At 42.4% G+C, this 24858-nt stretch overlaps 1 protein-coding gene across 2 annotated transcripts in view; it reads right to left on the bottom strand.

Annotated features, from left to right (window-relative positions):
* The window catches only part of FBLN5 (fibulin 5), a 58979-nt gene that overhangs the window by 12212 nt on the left and 21909 nt on the right, over positions 1-24858 (bottom strand). For both annotated transcript variants that reach the window (XM_081912923.1, XM_081912924.1), the window contains 2 exons: positions 2969-3091; positions 604-720 (listed from right to left, as the gene is read on the bottom strand). In XM_081912923.1, the coding sequence (XP_081769049.1) occupies positions 604-720; positions 2969-3091 (240 nt within the window). The remainder of the gene's footprint in view (positions 1-603; positions 721-2968; positions 3092-24858) is intronic.

The raw sequence follows: 24858 nt of genomic DNA, 5'->3' as shown, positions 1-24858 counted from the left end.
AATCATAACAAAACCTGGCCAAAAGCAGCAGGGTGAAACAAGGGGGAAAGGGCAATGGATGAAGGCGTGTCTGTGACTGTAACAAACTGTAGCCTTAACTCTTAAGATTACTTTTTATGGGCATGTTGCTAGGAGATTTCTCCGACCCCACACTCAGGACCAGAGAGCTTTGATGATTTTGCAGCTGAAGGAGAGCAAGGACTTTCATAAAAGAAAATTGCAAGAACCACCATGCATTAAACTTCATAAATGTGTTTAAGGCTGTGGGTAAATTGATATTGTGCTTAGTGATCTGCATTGGCTGCCTGTTGCTGCTCCCAAGCCAAACTCATGGAAACCCTAAACAGCATGGGACCAGGCTACATAGCAGAATATCCCCCCTGCTGAAAGCCACATTGGACTTTGTGTCCCTCATAGGAGACTCTGCTGGCCATAACATAGTCATAGATTGTCGTCTGAAAACACCATGGAAACGGGCCTTTTCAGTTATACCAACCCTCTGGAATACCCTCCCAAAGAGATTCGGAAAGCTCTATCAGTTGAATGTTTTGCTTAAAAGGTACTGTGCTCTCTGGTCTTCTCTCTCTCATGCACAAACAGTACCTTGACATGATCTTCCGTCTTCATTCAAGATAAATCCTGGATTGCATGTACAGGAGTAGGAGCCTGGCACATTGGCACATAGCTGCTGACAGTAACCATAGCGACATTCATCTATGTCTGCAAAGAAAAATGTGAACAACAAACAAGACTATTAGTTGCATCTGTCACACAGTAAAATTTAAAACCACATGCACCCCGAACAACCATTTGCTAAGAGATCTCATTATTTCAGTGTGATCAAAGGCTGTATTGTTCCAGCCCATTACTTTGCACACAAAATCTTCTTTCAATGATCCCTGTAATCTCCTTTCGCCATTGGTCTGTCCATGCCTGCCTTGAGTCCACAGATGCTGTTGGATTACAACACCCATCATCCCTGACCATTGGCTAAACTGGCTGGAGATGATGTAGCCCAACATCTGGGGGTCCGACTTTGAAGAACTGAAGATTATGCAACTCATACCAACACTCTCCTCATGATGCTTTTTGCTTTTAGTCCAGATCACTGCATGCACACACACTAGTCAGAAACCCTGTATATCAGAAGCACAAACCATGTTTTTAATATACCAACATAAACCTAATGGTGGGCTGAGCAAGCAAAATCTCTTGAATGGAACAAGCTGTACAAAAAAAAGAGGCGCTCAATTACATGAACTAGCACATTGGTTCTAATCTAAGCCTGTTCAACAGGGACTATGTTTGCTAATAGCTTCTAGCAGACCAGTGTGTTGTTGGAGATCAGTACAATTAATAAACATGGCAGCTGTAATATAGAAATAAAGCTGCTCACTGTTCATACACCGTCAAAAAAATCTTTGGTCTTCATTTGTATTTCTCAAGTTTTATAAGCTCATGATGTTCCAGTGTGGTATTAGAAAGAAGCAGAGCAGAAAATATCACACTGTGAGCACGTCTGCAGAAATTATGTTGCAACAGAGGAAGCAGCGACTTTCCCCCAGCTGTAAAAAAATTAAAAAGTTACATTTAAAAGAATGCTGCACTGACTTGCATGGTAATCAAAATCTTTGCTGGTGTAAAAGCAGCAGCAGCAGCAGCAGCACTAAGGGCTTCTTCACCACCTCTGGACTCTGAGACTGGGCCAAAAGTGTCCTCCTTCAGAGACAGCATTCAGAACAAAGTGGTCAGGAGAACAGCTACAAGTCTACCAGTTTGCTGTGCTGGCTAAAAACACTTTATAATAATCATCATCATCATCATCATCTTAAACAAATCTTAGTTTAAAAGGCATTTCCAGATCTTCAGTATGATATTATATTTCTTACCTGCCCTTCTCCGTGAGGTCCTAGGATGGGTTACAACAATTTAAAAATGCAATATTAAAATGTAGTGGGTAAAATGTTGGGATTTAGAATGGATAGACCAAGATTCCAAGGCCAGGAAATGAAAATGGCAAAAGAAAGGCAAGTTTTATTACCATGCGTGTAGGAAAAGGCCAATGACCAGATGGAACCTTACTCTAGTATCTCTAAAGAAAGAATGTGTTCAATTTCAGAAAATCTTTTTGTGAGTTGAAGGAACACGAATTCATAATGGCTGATAGCATGTGTTTTACATTTGGTTCACTTATTGAAAAGATGTCATACTGGAGCCCAAGGAATAGGAAGAAACATCAAAATGATGGTTTCTCAAACACCTTGTGCATCTGGCCAGCCCAAATGATATACTCACTTATGCTTTAGAGATACGATTGACTCACAGCAAACCCAATACTTTGTTTGGATGCAAGACACTGTTTGCTATGTAGGTAAAGGTAAAGGACCCCTGGATGCTTAAGTCCAGTCAAAGGTGACTATGGGGTGCAGCACTCATCTCACTTTCAGGCCATTGTAGCTGGCATTTGTCCACAGACAGCTTTCCGGGTCATGTGACCAGCATAACTAAACTGCTACTGGCGCACGGAGGACTGCGAGATACCAGAGCACACAGAAAACCATTTACCTTCCTGCCACAGTGGTACCTATTTATCTACTTGCACTGGTATGCTTTCGAACTGCTAGGTTGGCAGAAGCTGGGACAGAGCAGCGGGAGCTCACCCCATTGCACAGGTTCGAACTGTTGGCTTTCCGATTAGCAAGCCCAAGAGGCTCAGTGTTTCAGACCACAGCACCACCCATGTCCCTTTGCTGAAATGTGTAGAGATGTCTTGCATTAAAACATTGCATTGGGTCAGACATGATTGCTTAACACCTCATAGGACACTCTTCGAGACCTGCCATCTGAATAATAGCATCCTTAGTCCCCTTTATTTACGTGGTCTAGACATACATTTCCCCTCAATCCATCATGCAGAAATCACAAACTATTTTGTTTTAAAGACACTTCCTCCCAAAGTATTACATACCTAAACATTGGCCTTCTAAAAGCCAGTATCCTTCTGTGCAGGAGCAAGTATATCCTCCCTCAGTGTTGATGCAGATTTGGGTGGGGTTGCACTGGTGTGATTCAGACGCACATTCATCAACATCTGCAATTCAGAGAATAATCAAGCATTACATGATTATGCAGATACAAAAGCATTTGTCACAACTGCAGAGTCCCATTCCTATAATCAAATATATAAAAATCCATCTGAGAAAGCAAGGAAGAAGAATGCCAAATACATTTGGAGCAGTTTTAACCACAGTCTCTGAGGCACTGAAGAAAATTCAGTATTGTACTCTCTATGCCAAGGTACTGAGTGCAGGAGAATCATTGACAGTTCGTGAGAAACATGTCCGCCCAACAGATGCTCTGTCTCTTATAGTGCTGATTCAATGACAAAAGTTATTTCCAGTTTCTTTGATATCATGCTACATCTACTAGTTGCTTTCCTGGTAAATAACATTTCTGAACACAGACCAATTGGGAATTTGTAACCCGTAATAAAAACGCCTTCTTCAATCAGACCTTTCGTTTGCCTGATCTCCAGAGCACTAGGGCTGTATTCCCAAGCATACTTGCAGCATGATGTAGCAGGTTTCTTAGAAGTAAGTCCTCAGAGTTCAATGGGACTGACAGCACTGTCTTACACATGCCTACAAACAATTCCCATTGTGTTCAGCGGAGTTTACAGCCCGGTAACTGCATTAAGTTGAAACCTAAGGATGCTTCCAGACTGTTCTTTTGTGGGTGCGAAGGTACACTAGAAAATTCAGGTTTGGCAATTAGAGTGGATTTGGCACAACAAACTGCCTCCCCCCAATTGATACAGACACCACACAGAATAAATGCTCAATAAGATTACAATTAGGGATGGGGGAGAAATTTGATTCTGCTTACATTTAAGGGCAAATCCACTGAATTTTCAGAAAGCCACTCCCGACATACAGAGGGGGGATGGTTGCGGGCTCACGCCCCATTCACACCCTCGCGGGGATGGCTGCAGCCCCGCGGGACTTGGGGAATCCCGGGATTCATTAGCATTCATCATTCACTGCGCCAGCCAATTGGCTGGCAGCGGGGACGGGACTAGTAGGGGGCATTTAAGGTCAGGGCAGCCCATTCTCGCCCCTTTCTTTTCTTTCAGCAGCTGACTTCTGAGTTTAGCAGCACAGTTCTTCAACCAAGTAACATTTACAAAAATGCATACATTGGGGAAATGGGCATAAAATGCAAAAATGAGTGAGAATAACTTCAAAAAATGCATGAAATGAGAGAAAACTGATTGCAAAAAAAATTGTATATTAGGCAAAATTGCATCCTATGGGTAGAATTTAATGTTGCACTGTGGTGAATGATCCCTTAGTGCAAGCATTTCTGCTAGTCAGATGGAATCAGCTCCCCTCCTGCCACTGTATGCTGTTTTGGGGCTTCTTCTGACCCTCCAGAATCAATTGGGAGGGGCACGTGGGCAGGGGAGAGGAAGAAACGCCCTATTGTGTTAGTAAGATTCATTGTGCTGGCTTCCACAAGCGTAACTATTTTTTGAATGCCATTCAAAGATGTATATATTAGGAGATATTTGCATTATAATGCTGACAAATTTTCTTGAGGTCTTAAGGTTTTGCAAACTGATGTGGAAATGTGGAGAACTCAACCTAAGACTGGAAAAATGAGAAACCAAAATCGACACATTCATCCAGCCTTAATTTCACATCCTATACACTCGTTGGGGTCAAAACACGTTACTTCAAATGCCCTGCCTTTCTTCTCCCTTTTAAAATTAAAGGTAGCTTTGCACGTCCTGATCTGGATTAGGACTGCAATGCAGAAGGGGGGGTTAACACATTTCCTTTTGTTGCTTCCCTGCTGAAAATCCACCCCACACACCCCTGAAGTTTGCACCAAATGGCAGTGCATAGCAAACTTTCTGTGGAGGGTGAATCTTCACTGGGGAAATTAATGCCACTGTCCTCCTTGGTGCAGGGACATGTTCTTTTTTCCCTTTTTTTCTTGTTCATGTTACTCCTTTAGATTCTCTAATCTTACCTAAATGGCTGACTGCTCCCATATAAACCTGCCCATTCACATCTATAATCTTTGGACATCCTTCTCTGAGTGCCCCTGCAAGGTTAGGACAACAAAACAGGGCCTCTTCTGTAATGGTGCCTTATTTGTGGAACCCCTTGCCTGCCTGGCACCCGCACTTTGGGGGTTTGGGGTGCCTGTCCAAAATGGTTTAATTCAGCTAAGCTTTGAGTGACAGACTGCTGGGGTCCCACATGCAAACACTTATGTGTAACTCAAGATCTATACATACAAGTGCTCCAAGGACATTCTTTGGCACCTTTTTGTTCCTTGGAAACTTGCAAGCAAGAGCAAATGGAACAGAGGGCATTGTGCAAACATCACTTCCCCACTCTCTTGCACATTACGTTATATAAATATGGGAATAAACTGCTTAGTTTTGTGCAACTCACTGATTTCCTGCCAGGTCCTTTTGCTGTGAGCATCACTGAAATATATGGCAGAAACAATTCTTAACAAGTCTCTACTGCTTTTCACCTCCAGTGTCATTTAAAAGGACTAATGAACGGGCTATGGTGAAGTGCCAATGGTGCTGCACACATAAGAACTGGTGAGCCAATTTCATCATTGGTGGTATGTAAGTCCTGCACAGGTAAGTTTCTTTTCCTTCTCCAGTATCACTCTAGAATCAGGCCTTACAGAATTGATCTTGAGTTACACGTAAGTGTTTGCATGTGGGACCCCAGCAGTGAATCTATGATCAGGAATAAGGGCTTCCAGAATCCAGTGGGATATAGAGAAGACGGTATAATCTCCTTTTGGAAATCACCCCACACCCCACCAAAGAACAAAAAGTTGACATCCTGACTTGGTCTCTGATAAAAAAATCCTTGAAAATGGACATTTTAAGTCTCCCCTTGATAACTTTGTTTTTGCTAAGAATTTTGTCTTATTGTCAATTTTGCCAATTGGTGTTAAAAAAGGATAGGACATTTTTTATGTATGCTTCAACAGCAGCAAGAATACTTATTGCAAAGTATTGGAAGACAGAAGAACTACCCACCGTGGAAGAATGGCAGATGAAAGTTATAGACTATATGGGACTGGCAGAGATGACCGGCAGAATCCAAGACCAGGGGAAAGAGACGGCGGAAGGAGATTGGAAGAAATTCAAAGACTATCTTAAGAAATACTGCAAAATTGTTGAATGTTAAGACGATGTTGATTCTGATTTTAAGGGGTTGCTAAAAACTCAAATGAAATTAAGGGAAGGATTTGCTGAAGAGAATTAATTAGAGATTGGAATGCAGTAAGGAGACGTATGAGGAGGTCGGGAAAGTAAGTTTTATGAACATAAGGGAATGAGTTATACATGTGGTTTTTTGTATGTATTTTTGTCTATTTTTATGGTTTTTTTGTTTTTTCTTTCTGATTGTTGTGATTTTTATGTTATATAAACTTCTGAAAATGTTAATAAATATTTTATAAAAGAAAAAAAAAGAAAAAAGAAACAACAGCAAAATGCCTAGGGGCTTAATTCACATGGTGTCCTCAAGTATCGACCCACTAAGGTCTGCTGTAAGATGAATATGGACCAGAAACCAACCGAAGGTACTAACAAAATTATTGGCACCAAGTTCTTAGGTGCTGTGTTGCAAGGCCGCTGTTGTCCCAGGACATCCTGCAAGCATTGCAGTACTGTACTCGAAAGTTTACCCCATTCTTTTCAATTTATAGTACTTTCAAGTAAAGAAGCTCAGATCACACCAAAAATAAAAAATAATAAAAAAAATTGTCTTCTAAATTTCTGCCTACATCTCTTTGGCTACAACTGGAATCAACTGGTTTGTTTTTTTTTTGCAGGTGCTAATTTCATTCTCTTTTACATAGTCAGCCTTTCTGATATACTAAAATTGTCATCCCGCTTGCCGTTAAAATATTAACCTGTGTCTTTCAATACTGTGCCTCATTTTAGCATGCAAATAGACATGATCCTGTCAGAGTTACGGTATACACTTGGAAGTCACACTGATTTCAATTACAGAATTAAGCACATTAATATACAGCATGCAGTGTTTTTTCCCTTTGAAAAGAAAATACCATTTTATAGTTCAAATTGGGAAAAATAAATACAGTAAATGGACAAAAGTACAGTGGTACCTCAGGTTACATACGCTTCAGGTTACAGACTCCGCTAACCGAGAAATAGTGCTTCAGGTTAAGAACTTTGCTTCAGGATAAGAACAGAAATTGTGCTCCAGTGGTGCAGCAGCAGCAGGAGGCCCCATTAGCTAAAGTGGTGCTTCAGGTTAAGAACAGTTTCAGGTTGAAAACGGACCTCCGGAACGAATTAAGTACTTAACCTGAGGTACCACTGTACAAAGTTTCACAAAATGTTTAGGGGTGCGCATACCCCTGCATCCCCCCAGAAAAAAGGACTGAATATATGCATATCAATCTGTTGAAACTAAGAATTTGGACACTGAAATTTGCCTTTAAACAGGTGTTGAGAGAGTTGGTCTTGGATGGTTCCCAACCTATCAGGCTGTCCTTGAAAAAATAACACTGCCCAAACACAGCAGTGATTTGCATTTTGGCTGTGGTTTGTACTTTAGGAATGTAGCATTGTTAAACACTGCTTCTTACCAAATGCAATTATCATGAGAGGAAGAGGGGGGACTATGAGAAAGTGTGTTATTTCACTGCAGAAAAATCTACAAGAAAGAACTTTATTTTGTCAGTGTCCCAAAATATAGTGGCAAAGGGGTTTCGAGAGAACTTCATATCAGATACGAGATTCCGAACCTTTTTTAGAATCATCATTTTAAAGTAATACGAGCTACTTTTTCTTTTTCACCAAACATTATAAATTAAATAGGCAGATGAGAACGAAACTTTAAAAACTGCCTCCTTAATGGGGGATCAAACTAATTTGTGGGTAATATTAAGCTAATCATGCATATTAGGAAGACTGTTGATTTTTTCCCCCATTAGTAAGCTTCCCCAGGGGCACTTGGCAAACCACTGGAGACATAGATTGCTAGACTGGATAGGTCCTTGGTTTGACCCAGCAAGGCTCTTATCATCATTATGTTCTATACATGTTGCTATACTTCTTTGGGAAACTTGGAGAAATGAGAAGAGGGGAACTGAGCTAGTAGATTTCGCCAAAGAGTGATTAGTTTACATTCCCACTAATGCGTGAACTTCTTGACGGTACAGTTGAACTGAGTCATTAATGCTTTCGCTCCAAGGCTTTTCGGAAGGCCAGCAAAATATTGGATGCAGCTGAGGGCGCTTCAAAATTGTTTCCACTGCTCTTAAAATCTTGCACCTCTCTTCATCCTTATGAAGATGCTTTTTAAGGTTGCTTTGCTCTGCCGATCCATTATTCAGAGTTAAACCCTCAGATCACTGAAGCTTGTTTCAGAGGAATGAACTGTGTCAATGAAGCAAAGAAAACCACGCCGAGCATTTCACAACAGGAGCAAAAACACGGCTTGTTGGAGAATGTCACACAAAGCTTTCTGAGAATAAGAATCACAAATATTCTCCATTACATCTGCAGGTATGGCAGTGGATGTGCTGGACCATTGTCTTTCCTCAGTGATGGACCGGATGAGTTCCAACAAACTGAAGCTAAATCCACACAAGACTGAGGCACAGTTAGTGGGTGGTTCCCTAGACTGGATGGATGGGAGGTTAAGTTTATCCTCCCTCTGAAGGAGGAGGTACATAACTTGCGGGTACTTCTGGGTCCTTTGCTGTTGCTTGAGGTTCAGGTGGCCTCAGTGGCAAAGAGAGCCTTCCATCAGTTTTTGCTGCTGGCCCAGTTGTACCCCTGTCTGGACAAGGATAACATATTTCTGTTGTCTATGCTTTGGAAGCCTCTAGGTTAGACTACTGCAACCTGTTATATGTAGGGCTGCCTCTGAAGACGGTTCAGCCACTTCAGCAGGTGTTGGCCGGCATGGGGGAATTTCCACTACTTCTCGACAATTTCACCACTTCATCTCCATGACATTGTCACACTGGCCATGATTGGTGGGTACTGGCTGTGTTGCCATGGCCTCCGGGATGCTGCCATGTTATTATTGCTGTAGTTGATGTTTTTCAGCTGGATGTGTTTAGCATATAGCATGCTTAAACACTCAAGGGTACTCTAACCAACCACAGAAAAATACACACATTTTTTTAAAAAAGGGAGCTGCTTGAATTGATATTCCGAACATGTTTCCATGGTATCTTTACTACAAGGGATTGGACATAAAGCTCCCTTCATGAGGAATCTGCTCTATGAAGTGGGGGTTTCAGTGACCTTAAGGAAACCAGTCTATTAAACTTATTGATAAACATATCATCAAAACACATTAACAACAATCCTAGCACCAGTTTCTATTTTTTAAAAAGGTGCCACATCCCCATTATAATGTTTGTCCCTTTCTGCATCTTTTCCAGATCTGCAATATTCTTTTTGATAAGATAGCTTCTGAATACCAGTTGCTGGAAACTGCAGGTTAGTAGAGTGCTCTTGTGTCGAATCCTGATCCATCAGGCTCTTCTCCCGATAAACTCACTCATATTGTAAGGTCTTGGCTCACAGTCTATCATCTATCTATCTATCTATCTATCATCTATCTATCTATCTATCTATCTATCTATCTATCTATCTATCTATCATCTATCATCTATCTATCTACCATCTATCAATCACCTATCTATCTATCATCAGCTATCAGCTATCAATCTTTGAGCACCTAATACACTCTTACCTCTTAATATTAAATGATAGAATATTGGCCTTTGGCATCTGGCTAACACATGATCCTCAGACATTGTCAGTAACTCTGTCCTAGCCTGAAAACAATGGGAACTGGGAAGAGCTTTGTTTGAAAGGGTAAATTTCTCACTGACTGTCTGTAATCCACCAATTTTGCCACCTCCCTCTGGGGAAGTCTTGATGGGCTCTGAGAAAAAAGAAGACTGCCTAGTCTTGCCTGGCCAAGGCATTGTGATCTTTGGCCTTGTGGAAGCTAGATGACTTATCCAGGAGAAAATAAATTGCTTTTAAAATTTCATTCAATTTTGGGGTCTGTTCGTCAGCCAGATGTGCTCCTAGTGAAATCTCCATAAAGCTAAGGTAATTCTTCTCTAAGCAATGTGGCTTTGGGGCTTCTTTTTAAACAAATAAGTTGTAGTGGATGAAAGCCAGTTCTGGAGAAAAAATCTTTGAGAATTATTGGCTTAAAGAATGTAACAGCTGTGTCCTCATTACCATTAATGCACCAAAGCGATGCAGTATTCCTTTCTAACTTACACATCACAAAGCCTTCTTATTCTTTTTTTTGGCATGTTCCAAGTAGTGTTGCCAACTGGAAATGCATTTAATCCCAGCTCAAATAATGTTTTAAACTCCAATTTAGCATTTATTCCCCAGTGCCTTCTGAGCTGAACATTGTGATCAGGGAGAGAGACCTGTAAGTGGGAGTGGCAAAAAGGACAGTGATATAGATTAGGGTCCTCTCAGTGGTGGCACCCTGTTTACTGAACTCCAACCCACCCAGTGAAATCAGTCAGGCTCCCATTTTGGCCATGTTCAAGGGGAATGTTAAGATTTACCTATTTGTCCCTGTCTTTGGGGCATAATTATGCATGAGGTTTCTGCATTGAAGGGTTTAGTTGCTGTTCCTTTCCATCTGATTGATGTTTATAATGTGTCTACGGGTCTTTGGACCGCAATAAAGATTTATTATTATAATGTGTCAGTGTTTTATTGTGTTACATTTTTAGCTGATCCAAGATCCCTTTGGGATGAAGGGTGGGATTGAACAAAAATTGAACAAAGGTTTTTTTTGGGGGGGTGGGGAACACTGGGAAATGTGTCAGCTTGAAACTCTTAACCACTATATGCCAAATAGGATATAAAAATAAATGGAAAAAAATATGTAAGAGAGCCCAATGGCATGTGATGTTGAGTTGCTTGTCCCTGGTGTTGTTGCTTTTACTTTGATGAAATGCACGGAGGCTGCAAAGTAAATAGAAAAACCAGCATGTGTGCAAAAGAGGGGGTTCTGAATCCTTTCCATTAGAGTAGCCAGGGCCTCTTTTCAGTGGGAACTCACCAGAACTGAGTTCCTGGCACCTCTCAGGTGTGAGCCATTGTCATTATAAGAGAACAAGGGAGATGTTAATCTTCACCTCTTTTTCTAGAAAAATAGCACCGAGAGTAGCCATGTTAACCTTTTGCTGAGAGAGTGCAAAATACCATGTGGCGGCAGCATGGGCTTCAACTGATTTCGGGGTTTGCCAATGCTGACAGTCAGATGATCGGCAGCACTCCCAAAGGCACAGAGCTTTGCAGGTGCCATTTTCTTCCTCTGATCATTCTCACCTCTCTCTTCAGCAATTTTCAGATTGCAAGTTCCTCAGGGAAGATGAGAGCAATCCAGCTTCTTGGTAACGGCCTAAGTATGTTAAGGTAACAAAGGAAGTGGCTCTGTGCCAGAGAGCAGATAGGGGCCCTCCCCTCTCCTTCAACTGGCTGGGTGTTAGAAAGACTAAAGTCAGAGATGAATGCTAGAGAGAGAGCTGGGCTTGAGGCAGGCTGCAGGCAGAAGCCTGAAAGGGAGAAAATGCTTGATTTCTGTTTGAATCCAAGGCTGTGGCTATAGGATAAGCAAGACCTTCTTGGGGTACAGTGGTACCTCGGGTTAAGTACTTAATTTGTTCCAGAGGTCCGTACTTAACCTGAAACTGTTCTTAACCTGAAGCATCACTTTAGCTAAAGGGGCCTCCTGCTGCCGCCGCGCCGCCGGAGCACGATTTCTGTTCTCATCCCGAAGCAAAGTTCTTAACCTGAAGCACTATTTCTGGGTTAGCGGAGTGTGTAACCTGAAGCGTATGTAACCTGAAGCGTATGTAACCCGAGGTACCACTGTATTAATACTGTGAGCCCCTCTATCATAGGCTCAGGTTGTATGCATATGTATATATTCCAAACACACCAAAGTCTCCACCGTCCCTTATTCCAAGCAAACCAAAACCCCTGTGTAAGCGCCCGTAACCCCTGCAATCTCACACTGCTCAGAGATTGAGGTGATGTGCAGCAATATTGATATGAGTGAACAACGACAAAATCCTTTGACCTTCATGGGTTAATCATACAGAATGTTCTGAAGCAAGAGAGAAAATGCAATTAGGCTTTGGGTCACAGCTAATCCACATAACGATGGGAAATGTAGCCAGGGGGAAATGTCAAGCTGCCTTCGGGTGAGTCAGAAAAAACTTTTTGCATAAACAATTTCAACACTAATATGATCCCATCAACAAGTACTTCAGAGTCAATAAAGCATCAAATACTTGACTGTCAAACATGGGGAGAGGAGGGCAGATCTCATCGATGTGTGTACATGCCAGTTACAAATGATCACACTGGAGGGAGATTCCTAAGGAAGGTTTACTAAACTCTTTTAGAAGTTCTGCCTCCCATTTTCAGAACTTGCACCACTGTCAGTCTTCTATGGATTCTTCTTCACAGCTCATATGGAAAACACATTTGATCCATCATCATCTGTCATTAATCATCAAAGCTTTGGAGTAAATTATAAAACAAAGATCTTGGATATTAGCTATAAATGTACTCATTTATTTATAACACATGCATATTGCCCCCCACCCCTTCAGCTAAAACCATAGCGGTTCACAGCATGAAAGTTAAGATATAAAACACAATATAGAAGTATAAGAGCCTGCTGGATCAGGCCAATGGCCCATCTAGTCCAGCATCCTGTTCTCACGGTGGCCAAGCAGAAGCATAAAAGCAGGACCTGAGTTCAGCAGCACCTTCACTACTTGTGATTTGCAGCAACTGGACGCACATCTGCATAGTAGCTGTGGACAACTGTGTCCTGAGTCATCCAACATAGGATGTCCTTGAGTTCTGGTTTTATGAGAGAGAGAACAGCAGTGCATAGTTCTCAACTATGAACTTGTTCCCACAGGGGGCAGTGATGGCCACCAGTCTGGATGGCTTTAAAAGAGGACGAGACAATTTCATGGAGGACAATGCTATGATGACTATGTTCTACCTCCACTATCAGAGGCAGTGTGCTGGGAATTGCAGGTGGGCACAGGGCTGTTGTGCTCATGTCCTGCTTGCTGACTTCCCACAGGCATCTGGCTGGCTTCAAGAGAACAGGATGCTGGATTAGATTAGCCTTTCCCCAGATCCACCATGCTCTCCTGATGTTCTTCTTTTGTGCAAAGAGGTTCAATCACAGGCATCTCCAAGAAGGGCTGTGAAAGAGCCTCTGTTTCAAACCCCGAAGAGCCACTGCTACACTGAGCTAGACAGGCCAATAGTCTGAGTCAGTACAAGACAGCTTCCTATGGCTCTAATATATGATAAAACAGCTAAAAGCATCTACAATATCACAACAATACACAATGCAGTAATAACAAAACCAATAATCTCTTTTAGCAAACCATGTAGCACAAAGTCTAAAACAGACCACTAAAAACACCGATCTAACCCCTCAATTAAAACCAATGGGGGGGGGGACACACAACGTTTTCAAGGCATAACAAGGGTGGGATCAGACACACAAAAACCGTTCTGAAAATGCTTTTTAAAAAGCATTTTAAAAAATAGATTGAATTTTCCATAAGGCTCTCCATCACCATCTTGTGTCAAATTGTATATTACACTTAAAAGACAATCAAAAAGTTTTATTGAAGACAAGAGTGCCTGGCGTGCTCTGGTCCATGGGGTCACGAAGAGTCGGACACGACTAAACGACTAAATGACTAAACAACAACAAGCTGAGTCCAAGGATGGCACCAATTGTATTTCCTGAGGAAAGTCCACCATTTTGAAGTGACCACTTAAACATAACACCATTCTAAAGGGCATTACTTTTACCAGTTGCAGAGAAGTCCTCCATTCACAAACTTCCCTGATCAAGGAGTTTCACAAAGCTGACCACACTCACGAAAAGGACATGATCCTAACCCCCATAGTTGAATTTTTTTCTTCTTCCTGTGTGATACTACAGGTTTTGGCACCGTGACCTGTGGGATTTCATGAGGGGATTTAGCCTATGAGCCACCCAGCTCATAAATCCATGTGGGGTAAGTAAACTGCCAAGAAATCAGCCACCCCAAGTAAGGAAATATTTTTGCATCAATAGACCAGTACCAGTCAGCTGATGATATGGCATGACCCCTGTAATGCTTCATTGGTCTGACCAAGGAAGAGACTGGTTATTATCCTCAGAAGGCAAGATTGCCAACTGGCAGTTCTGTCTAGTCTGGCATTAAGTCAGTTCAACTTCAGACACACAGTGTCTAAGAGAAGACGCTGCTGCTTCTGGATCAGTTAAAAACAAAAACCAAACCTATATTGCTGGGCGTCATCAGCATAGTAATAACACCACATTCCAAATGTTCAAATGATCTTTCTCAGCTGTTTTGATACAGATGTTGAATGCCGGGAGAATAAAATGAATACCTGTGGCACTCTGCAAGACAAAGCCCTTGGGGGAGGGGGGTGCTGGTTTAAAATTCCTCATCCAAATTCTCCAAGAATGCCTGGAAAGGACAAAGTGCAGCCCGTCAATGCTAGTCCCATTGTTCCTACCATTTCCTGAAGATGACCCAGAAAAAAGTCGTGATCTATTATACTGTAGCAGAAGCAGCAGAGGTGTCCAAAACAAATCAATCAACCAACAGGGAAGTAGTTCTTCTACCCACCACCACATGCAGATAACTCACCAGGCCCTTTAAAAGCATTTTCAGGATACAAATACAAGTCACATTAGTGAGAGCTGGATTTTTTAATGTGTGTTTGGTGTTCTTTGACATGTCAGAGGACTGTTCTTACCCTTCTAGCTTGCACTACCACATTCCTCATCAGCGATGTGCATGAAGCGTTAGCTGGAGGTGGGGAGACAGGTTGCTTCTTTTTACAGCTGTTCACTTCAGTTCTAAAATATAATGGCCCATTGAGCCTTGCAGCTGGGGCTTGCATGGGAAGGTCCATCTGTGCAGGAGTCACTTTGCTATTTACTGGACGGTGCCTGAACACATTGCATTTTCAACCTACTACATATTCTTAACACAATCCAACAAACTTTGTTTACTACAAGGCATGCTTCTCAAAAACACTTTTCTAATCCAGCCAACAGCATGTGTAAAACTGGATTTTATGCACATATCAGTGCAGTTACACAATCAGTGATGCTCATACTAAACACTGATGAGCACATCCTAAACCGACTGTGTACTTGCTTCCTTCAAACTTGTGGTCCAGCTGAAAGGTGGGCTGGAATTGATAAAATAATTTTTGTATCATCTCAGAATGCCTGAACATGTCCAGCCATTCTTATCACGCTGTCAAAGGATGGTAAATGGGACACAGGACAATAGTTGGTCCCATAGTAGTCACTAACCAGCAATGACAAAGATCAAGAGCAGAAGCAAATCCACAAAAACCAACGGATGACACTTCTAGTTTAGTCTCTGTACTAATTGCACAGTATCCAAGTCACAAAGAGCTCAGCAATTTTACCTAACAATATTATTATTGCAATTATTAATTAAAATTGTTAGTTGCTTTGTTTTGCCCAAGACAACCCAAAGCAATTTACAACCAAACAACAACAAAAACCCACATAAAACCATGGGGCTGGGGCATACATTAAAACAACCCATCCACATCTAAAAAAACACAGATAGTTAAAGGCCAAATTGTCATAGTAGACTTGATTTGCTTCAGCGACTGCACTCGGGGCACTCCTGTTTGGTCCATGATTTCCAGGCATGGGTCAGACAGGTTCTTCTTTTGTCCCAACACTTTCCCTGGGAACACCCGCAATTTACTGCTGAATCAGTATTGACGTTTGTCCTGATTAAGAAGTAAACAGAGGGTTTTCCTGGGGGAAGCAGTAGAGCAAAAGAATAACCTTTCGGACCTATGGCTAGAAGTAACGAATCAAATGACAGAAATAACCAGAAGACATCTGGAGCAGAGCATCTGATGCCTGGCCAATGAACTAGTGTTTCTAGAAATGTTACTTGACTTCTTTCCAAGATGGGGAAGAGTGGCAGCAAAGGAAAATGGACAAGTCAATCCTAATCTAGTTTGAGGACCAGTCTAGTCAAAACATGTTACCAATATATGGGGGGGGGGATCCTAGGACAGGGAAAATTTGACAACCATTCCATATATCTGTATGCACAAGCAAAACACACACACACATATATGTTGAAATTCAGTGCAAACCATAAAATCTATTTTTCCTGCTTAGCCAAGCCATCAAAAGTCATCTCTAATGAAAATGACATAAAGCATCTAATACTTAGACTGTGAGGATACTCCAGGAAAGTAGGAATTAGGAGACAAGAGACATTTTGACTGTTGACTCCTATATGAAGTGCTGATGGACTATTAAGAATCACTATTCTTATGGCTGGACCATAAAGAAGGCTGATCGCCGAAGAATTGATGCTTTTGAATTATGGTGCTGGAGGAGACTCTTGAGAGTCCCATGGACTGCAAGAAGATCAAACCTCTCCATACTGAAGGAAATCAACCCTGAGTGCTCACTGGAAGGACAGATTGTGAAGCTGAGGCTCCAATACTTTGGCCACCTCATGAGAAGAGAAGACTCCCTGGAGAAGACCCTGATGTTGGGAAAGATGGAGGGCACAAGGAGAAGGGGGCGACAGAGGATGAGATGGTTGGATAGTGTTTTCGAGGTTACCAGCATGAGTTTGACCAAACTGCGGGAGGCAGTGGAGGACAGAGGTGCCTGGCGTTCTCTGGTCCATGGGGTCACGAAGAGTCGGACACGACTAAACGACTAAACAAAATTCTTATGTAGCTCCAGTTTGTCTTCTCACTAGGTTCTGTAAAATTCACTGAATAAACCAGCATTTCACAGATTACATAGTGACAACCTGGGTTTGCCGCTGAACGTGACAAGAAGTCGAAGGCAATCCTGACTCTCTAATAGGCAGCATTTATGCTCCTGAAATGCAGAACTAATAATTTATCTATTCTAGTGACAAGACACAGAGAACAGCATCAACCTCAAACTTGTCTCTGCCTATGGAGTCTGGCAATGCACTCAAATTATCTGGCCAATGTGCAAATGTTGAAGAGCCAATTCATATTTTCTATATATTTTGGCCAAACATCTTGATTATGGCATGGAGCTGCAGCCAGTTTTAGGTTTGGAACCAAACCGAAGAGAAACAAACAAAGCTGAACCAAGAAATATAAGGCAGGAGCCAAGAATAGCAATCAATTTTATGTCTCAGTGTGAACGCTGCCATCTCTAGACGCTACACAGAACCTGCAGGCAATACAGTTTTCCAGAAATCTGAGGGTTGCTTTGACATTTAAACAGCACTATGGAACCCAGCTAAAACATGTTCCACATTGATGGCTGCTCTGGGCTGCAGTTCTAATGGTAGAGTGGCTTGCCACACGGATCCCCTACATAATACAGTACGGTGAGACTCTGTGACACTACCAGACACAAACATGCTGTATTTTATACTTGCCATGCTGAACAACTGCAACACCATACCAGTGGTACCTCAGGTTAAGTACTTTTAGCTAATGGGGCCTCCTGTTGCTGCCGCAACGCTGGAGCCCGATTTCTGTTCTTATTCTGAAGCAAAGTTCTTAACCTGGAGCACTATTTCTAGCTTAGTGGAGTGTGTAACCTGAAGCGTATGTAACCCAAAGTGTATGTAACCCGAGGAACCACTGTAACAGTTCCTCTGTGGGAGGCCAATGGAACATGTAGACCAGTAATGCATGAACAAAATACAGTGGTACCTCAGGTTAAGAACTTAATTCATTCTGGAGGTCCATTCTTAACCTGAAACTGTTCTTAACCTGAGGTACCACTTTAGCTAATGGGGCCTCCCGTTGCCGCTGCGCGATTTCTGTTCTCATCCTGAAGCAAAGTTCTTAACCCCAGGTACTATTTCTGGGTTAGCAGAGTCTGTAACCTGAAGCGTCTGTAACCTGAGGTACCACTGTAAAGGATTTTGGCCTGGGAAGAAAAAGCGCTTAGCATGAGATGCTGAGGAAGAGAACCAGGCCTCATATAAGGGCTTAACTGGTGAAGAAACTGAAGCACAGGCTTCTCTTTAAATATCTTTAGGTTGCAAGCCTGAGGGCAGGAACCGTCTTATTACTGATCATTGCAAGCTGCTCTGGGAGTCATTTCAGCTGAAGAATGGGGTAACTAAATAAATAAGTAAATAAAGATAATTCCATCGCAGCTTGTTCATGTGACCGCAAGAATGGGCTGCTTCAATTGTTCTGATCACCAGAGAACATGGTTATAATTTAACTGGAAATAGAGAGAAAACTCAGATTTATCCCAACAAGACAAACTCAGGTGGGGAAGTTGTGACTCTCTAGACTCTAACTCCCATCAGCCCCAGCCCACATCGCCTTTGGTAAGCGATGATGGGAGCAGCAACTTGTGGAGGGCCCCTACTCCACCCCTCTCCACTTTACACCATGGCTGGGAGAGAGACAGAATTGTGCACTCGTGTTCTTCAAACCTGTGTGGATAATAAAGCATTTCAGTACTTTCTTGAATGTCCGTCCATATGCTCTGTAAGCTAATGATTATTTAGGATTGTGCAAATACACTGCTACATGTAATAATAATAATAACTTTATTATTTGTACCCAGCCCATCTGACTGGGTTGCCCCAGCCACTCTGGGCACCACTTTTTCTACCAGTGAAAAGTGCAAAAATCTGTGAGAAAATGGCCATTACTCTACCCATGTTTCCCAAGGCAATAAGTACATGTGCAGATGTCCTCTGTGGAATAGAGAGATCCCCCCCCCAATCATTTAGTGACTTGTAAAGAAAACTTGCTAATGGGCCAAGATCATTTGTTCATTCCTTGCATTCTTTTACCCAGCATGTAAAATGGTTCCCATGCTATGTTAAATTACTATCAGAACAGACTGAACTAATAGACACATGCTGAATTTAATGGACTTGGCAATACTGAAATTAGGAGAAAAAGAAAAGCTTGAACAGAAGGAAAGCAAGGACAGTGAACAGTGTGGAGAGTAAGCAACTAATAAAGAGAGCTGGTCAGACACAGTGATGAACTATGTTTTAGTGTTATATGAATTTCTCTTGGTTTTGTGGGCTCCACCCTCCCTTCTGGCACAAATGCAAGCAGAAGACTGAAAGCTTTGGCTTTCAGTTCTAACTAACCATGTTTACTCATTATATCTGCACCCAGACAAACTGTAATTTGTCTTAACTATGGTTTAGCAAAATATGCCGTGCACACACACACACACACGTGCCCAAGTGTTGTAACTACATTCAGCAAACCAGATCAATAATATGTACTGTACTGTACTGTACCAGATAGATTCAGAAATCTGAAATCAAATCTCCACTTAGCCACGTCTCTGTCTAATATAACTCTCAGGGTTCTTAAGAAGTTAATATGAGTGAGAGAGACACTCTGTACACTCCCTCACCTCCCTGAAGGAAGGTCTGGATAAAAATGCAATAAATAATTCAACTCTGCAAACCGAAACAGTGTGAGCAAAATCTTCCAATCTGGCCCTGGTCCATACAATCCATGGCCTCTCTGGCCAATACTCTTGATAGCTAGTTTCTTACTAGAGCCACTGCTTGAGGGGATATGGGACACAGTTTTGCCTCATGGAATTTAGAAGTCCCTTTGTTCATGTAGTCAGGCTCTGCCTGTCTTCCAATTGTAGTGTGGATTTTGCCTGGCAGAATGAGGCTGAGAGCCAATTGTATCAAGACAAGCACATGGAAACATGAAAGCATGAAAGCTGCTCACTCCTTCGTTGTTTTCATGACCAAACAGCTGTCCGCACAAACCAAAATTGGACTCCAAAGTATTTTATCTGGTTCCTAGGTAAAACTGTTACACACAATTTATGTGGTAAGGAGAATAAATTTATTTTCAAAAGTTATGAGAGATGTATCAAAATATCCCATACTGAAACAGATCATCTCTTTTTGGGGTTTTTATTTTTTATTTTTAGGCAGTTACATACACTTGCTGAAGAGAGACAATATGAAGCCACGTACACACACACACACACACACTTGTGCTGCTGCTTTGTGTATGCCCCTAAAAGTCAAAGGATTTCTACCAATCTCTTCTTTAAAAAAAACACAAAACTTTTTAAGAGCAAAAAGACCTCTACAGAACAAAGAATAGCTAAAATATGAATTCACAATCATATTAACAATTCAATTATTTGCTTTATTCCCACATTTTTCGGAAACGAAATATTGAAACCTATTCTAAGAAACATAGGCTGAGCACAGATAAACAAGCAAACAACAAAAATAATTTCATCATAACTTGTTCCAAGAGACACCAGCCAAAACAGATTTACAAACCTATTCCAAGGAACAGGAGCCAAAGAGGGAGAGGGAAGGAAAGAATATTGTTTTAATGTGACCTTGGGGGAATAGCTATATATTTATTTATATTATCTCTAGCACCACTTTTCTGCCTATATCGTTATTCCAATATAAAGTAAAATCTTTCCATCTACTTGATATGTTTCCCCCCTAGCCATTGAAACATCCCAATTTTATTTTATTTGTACTCTGAAATAAATAGCAATATATTAAAAAACTTACGAAGATCAAAAGTTTTGGCCTGCTAATTTACTGGAGAGCTTCATAATGCCAAAAATGGAATTGAAAAATAAAATATTTTTTGCCTGGGAATAGACATTAGGAGAATGCACTTAGTATGAGATGCAGAATGCTGATAAGGGTGATTTTCAGTCTCCTGTTTCTACAACTTTCCCATCTCCCTAAATTTAAAACTGTACTGCTGCTCCATTTCTTATTTTCCATTTCCCTGCACTCAGACCTTCCCAAAGGAAATAACAATAGAAGGGTTATAGCTGCTACCTTTTTACATATGGGGAAATAGTTGCGTGGCAGACAGATGTTCACCAGGTGAAACATTTTCCATCAGTGCTGTTTCATGCCTGGAGATACTATGCCAGTTCCATTTCTGTGTCACATGGAATTCTGAAAGGCACAGAACTCTTCTTCCCGAAATGTGGCAAGTATAGGAACTTAATAAGTTGCCTTATACTGAATTAGACTATTGATCCAATTTGCTCAGCACTGTTTACACTGACCAGCAGTGCTTCTCCAGGGTTTCAAACAGGATATTGCGTGGACAGGCGGAGTCCCCAGATCCCGCGCAGTCCCCCCGTCATGTGGAATAACGACTCAAAACAACGTGCTATGGGATTAAATTGGCCACAACTTTATTAAATTTCAAATGTGGGTAGACCTTGGCTCAGGCATTGGGCGTTCTCCCTCCCCAGTCCCCAGCCGGGGACCTAGGGAGCATCAGGGTTATCCAGTGTGTGTGTGTGGGGGGGATGGGCCGGCTCTGAAGAACTTATGTTCAAGCAGAGATAGCTGCCCCCGTTACGCCGCCACCGCAGGGGAGAGCAATGACGACCTTTCAGCGTACGGTCAAAGCCTCCCTTCAGAAAACCCCTTTAACAGGGAACCCTGGTATCGCTGCCGCAAAGAGGAAGATGGACTAAAGGATTCCACCCAAGGCCTGATACCGCCAAAGTTGTGACGTTTTGCTACGGGAAAGGCGAAACCTGCCAATTCAGGGAAATTCCTTTCCGGCCCTTTAACAGAGACCTTAACGTAGCAGCGCCCGCATACGTGTGAAGAAAAGTTAACCTGCAAAACCTGTGAAGAAAAGTTAACCTGCAAAATAAGACATTAACTGAGGGTGGGTAGGGTGGGAGAAGCTCTGGAGCCAAGTGAGGATTCCCAGGTAAGATCCTCCCTCTATTGTGTGGGCAGGTAATCCCTCCCCTACCTGGCCTGGTCTCCTTGGCAACGCTTCCCCCAGGTGGGATTGGACAACTGACTGAGGTAGGCAGAGACCTCCAGGTATCCCACCTGAGGGAAGGCAAAGCCAAGCCTATGCTGTTGGAGCCGCTCCAGATCTAGGGGCTGCACGCGTCCACGCAAAGGGTGCCCCCCGTTTTAAGCGGGGAGCGGTCATTCCCAGCAATATCTGAAGATGCTAGAGAATAAACCAGGGATCTCCTTCATGCAAAAGCAGATGTTTTACCACTGAGCTACAGACCTTCTCCAGTAATGCATACCTTGGAATCCCCCACTGCTGGGAGATGAAACAACCACAGCGTCATCTGCTCATTAATATCCAATGGCCACTGATGGCTGGGGGCTACTAGCTATATGTTATATCCAACCTGCTTTGGGGGGAAGGGGAGTGAAGAAGAGAGTTTTTGGGTTTTTTAATGTACCCAGCAATAGATAACCAAGTCATAGAATCACAGAATTGTAGAGTCAGAAGAGACCTTGAGGACCGTCTAGTTCAAACTTTTACAATGCAGGAATATGCAGCTGTCCCATGTGGGGGTCAAACCTGCCACCTTGGGGTTATCAGCTACCCAAATGCAGCCCATAGCAAGCAGAGGGGCCCCGTGGGCTCCCAGGGTATGCTGCTGCTTTTGGAAACTGACGCAGCTTTGAAACTTCCACTGTTTCTCTGGGTGCACACACATGCATCTCTAGGCTCATGCTGTGAATTTGCAAATAAAAAAGTATTACAAAAATACAGTCGTCTCTGCTGACAAGGAAGCAAATCCCATAGAAGGCTACTGTCTGATCTTCCTACTAGTTGAGGAAGAGGAGAGCATGGGATTTTACCTTTGTTTTCCTTTTATCACTGTTCCTATGTTTCCCCTTCTGTTACAAATGATTTCCCCCCCTTTCCTTACCCATTTCCATGTTTTCATATCTTTGCTTTTTCATGCAGCCACTCTGCATTAAACATTTTAGCAGGAAAGCTGCTTCTTCTTTTTTTGAAAAAGTCTACCCATTGCGTTTCTTTCTAACAATTCTGAACGAGGATTACGAAAATCATTGTGAAGCAGGAAATGGCAGGGGTGGGGTGAAGGGAAATTGGAAGCGACTTTCAGCTTAGCTTATGAATGTGTAATGAAAGAACGTGAGGCTTTGCTTCAGTCACGGTGTGCCAAGGAGGGATACTGAACAAAAGGGTCATTATTATGGCTGAGCATTCTAAGAGCTTACAAGAAAAACAGTCAAAAAAGGAATAAGTTAAAAGGGGTCACAGCCGGATCAAAAACATTGGCCTAGATTTAGTGCTTTATGCTTTGCTTCAGGAATGCAATTTACTCCCACCTGGATCCAAGCAACTTCATAGCAGTTGTGTCTATGGTGGTATTCCCCCGTACACGTAGATATGTCTAGCTTGCTTGCTTGGTCTGCAGTGCCCTAATCCATGTTGTTTAAGCATTTTTTTTAAATCCTTCATTCATGTTTCAAATATGGCAAACATGCAAATGGCAGAGCTCCTCTTGGTAACATGATTCATGTCAATTCAGCACTTGTATAAACCATGTGAATTACTCCAAAGTATGGGGCATACGGGGTGTATGGGAAGGGGCACTATCTCTGCTCTGTCATGCTCCTTCTGGGGTAGTTCGGCCACCACTGGTCCCCACACTGCTCTCAGCTCTTGTTTGTTGCTCCTTGAAGCTGCCAGTATGTGACAGTGACCACACCCTGGGCAACAGCTTTGACCGGTCGGCTAAACCAGGTGAGGGTAGCCGATAGGTCATAAACCCTTGGTGAGTCTTGTCTATCTCCTGCATGTGAAGACAAGTTCTGGCAGACTGAGCGAACAAGACCAATAGCGGGTCCCATGGTCAAGAAGGCAGTTTCTGCATGTGTTGTTGAAGGAAATGAAGGGCAGATGGGGCTCAGGAACCTGGGAAGGTAGCCCATCTAGGAGTTGGGTCATTTCCACAGAATGGAAGATGGCAGGATCCCAAAGGATGTGCTCTATGGAGAGCTGGATTCAGGCACCGGGCCCATTGGCAGACCAACTCTAAGATGTCTGCAAACGAGACATGATGGCTGGCAACATCAACCCCGCTGTGTGGGAATCCCATGCAGATGAACATAGTGCCTGGAGACAGACAGAGAGGATGTGTATCCACAGCAGTGACCGGAAGAGGAATAACCTCTGGAATGAGCTCAAAGAGAAGAAACGGCATGGTGCACCTGCATCAGCACAACGGGACGCCTTCATCTGCCCTAGCTTCAGTAAAACATATCTCTCCCATATTGGTCTCTACAGCCACAGCAGGTGCTGTGTAACTCTCCAATGGTTTGACTTCACTCCTTCATTGTCTCCCGAGATAGACAGATGCCAACAACTTCAAAATTGCTGCTGCTGCTAGATTAGATACACCATTTGCCTCCTCTGGCAAGGCAATAATTTAATTCTTAAATGCATATAGTGGTCTCTCTAAGCCAGTACTGGAACCACAATGCAAGAATCTCAGCTAAATTGTTGAAGATCCCCTTCAGTTCTTTCCCACTAAGAAACCAGAAGTTCAGTGTGTAGCAATCACAACTTTCTAATCAGATGAGAAGTCAGTCAGTAGTATGCTACATGGTTCTTCCCCAAGTTTAGGGAGAAAAGCAGAAAGGTGGTGCACAATTGCATATTGGGAGCATAGTCAGCACTAGAATCCTATAATCACAGGACAAGAAAGAAAGCTTTCCAGTTCAGAACTCTAAGGCAACAACCCTAAGGCATGCCAGAAACGTCTGCCAAATGTAGCAATACTTAGAACAATCTTGATGGCTTCAGCAAATTGGGCAAATCATAATCTACAGTGGAAGAGACACACGCCCTTGGTCACTAGCCAATCTGATAAATGAAAACCCCTTCTCAGTCTCAAATAA

This window comes from Podarcis melisellensis (genome assembly GCF_964234715.1).
Source record: "Podarcis melisellensis genome assembly, chromosome: 1".
Lineage (NCBI taxonomy): Eukaryota > Metazoa > Chordata > Lepidosauria > Squamata > Lacertidae > Podarcis > Podarcis melisellensis.
Note: the sequence above shows the minus strand (reverse complement) of the source record. Positions and strands in the feature narration are given on the sequence as shown.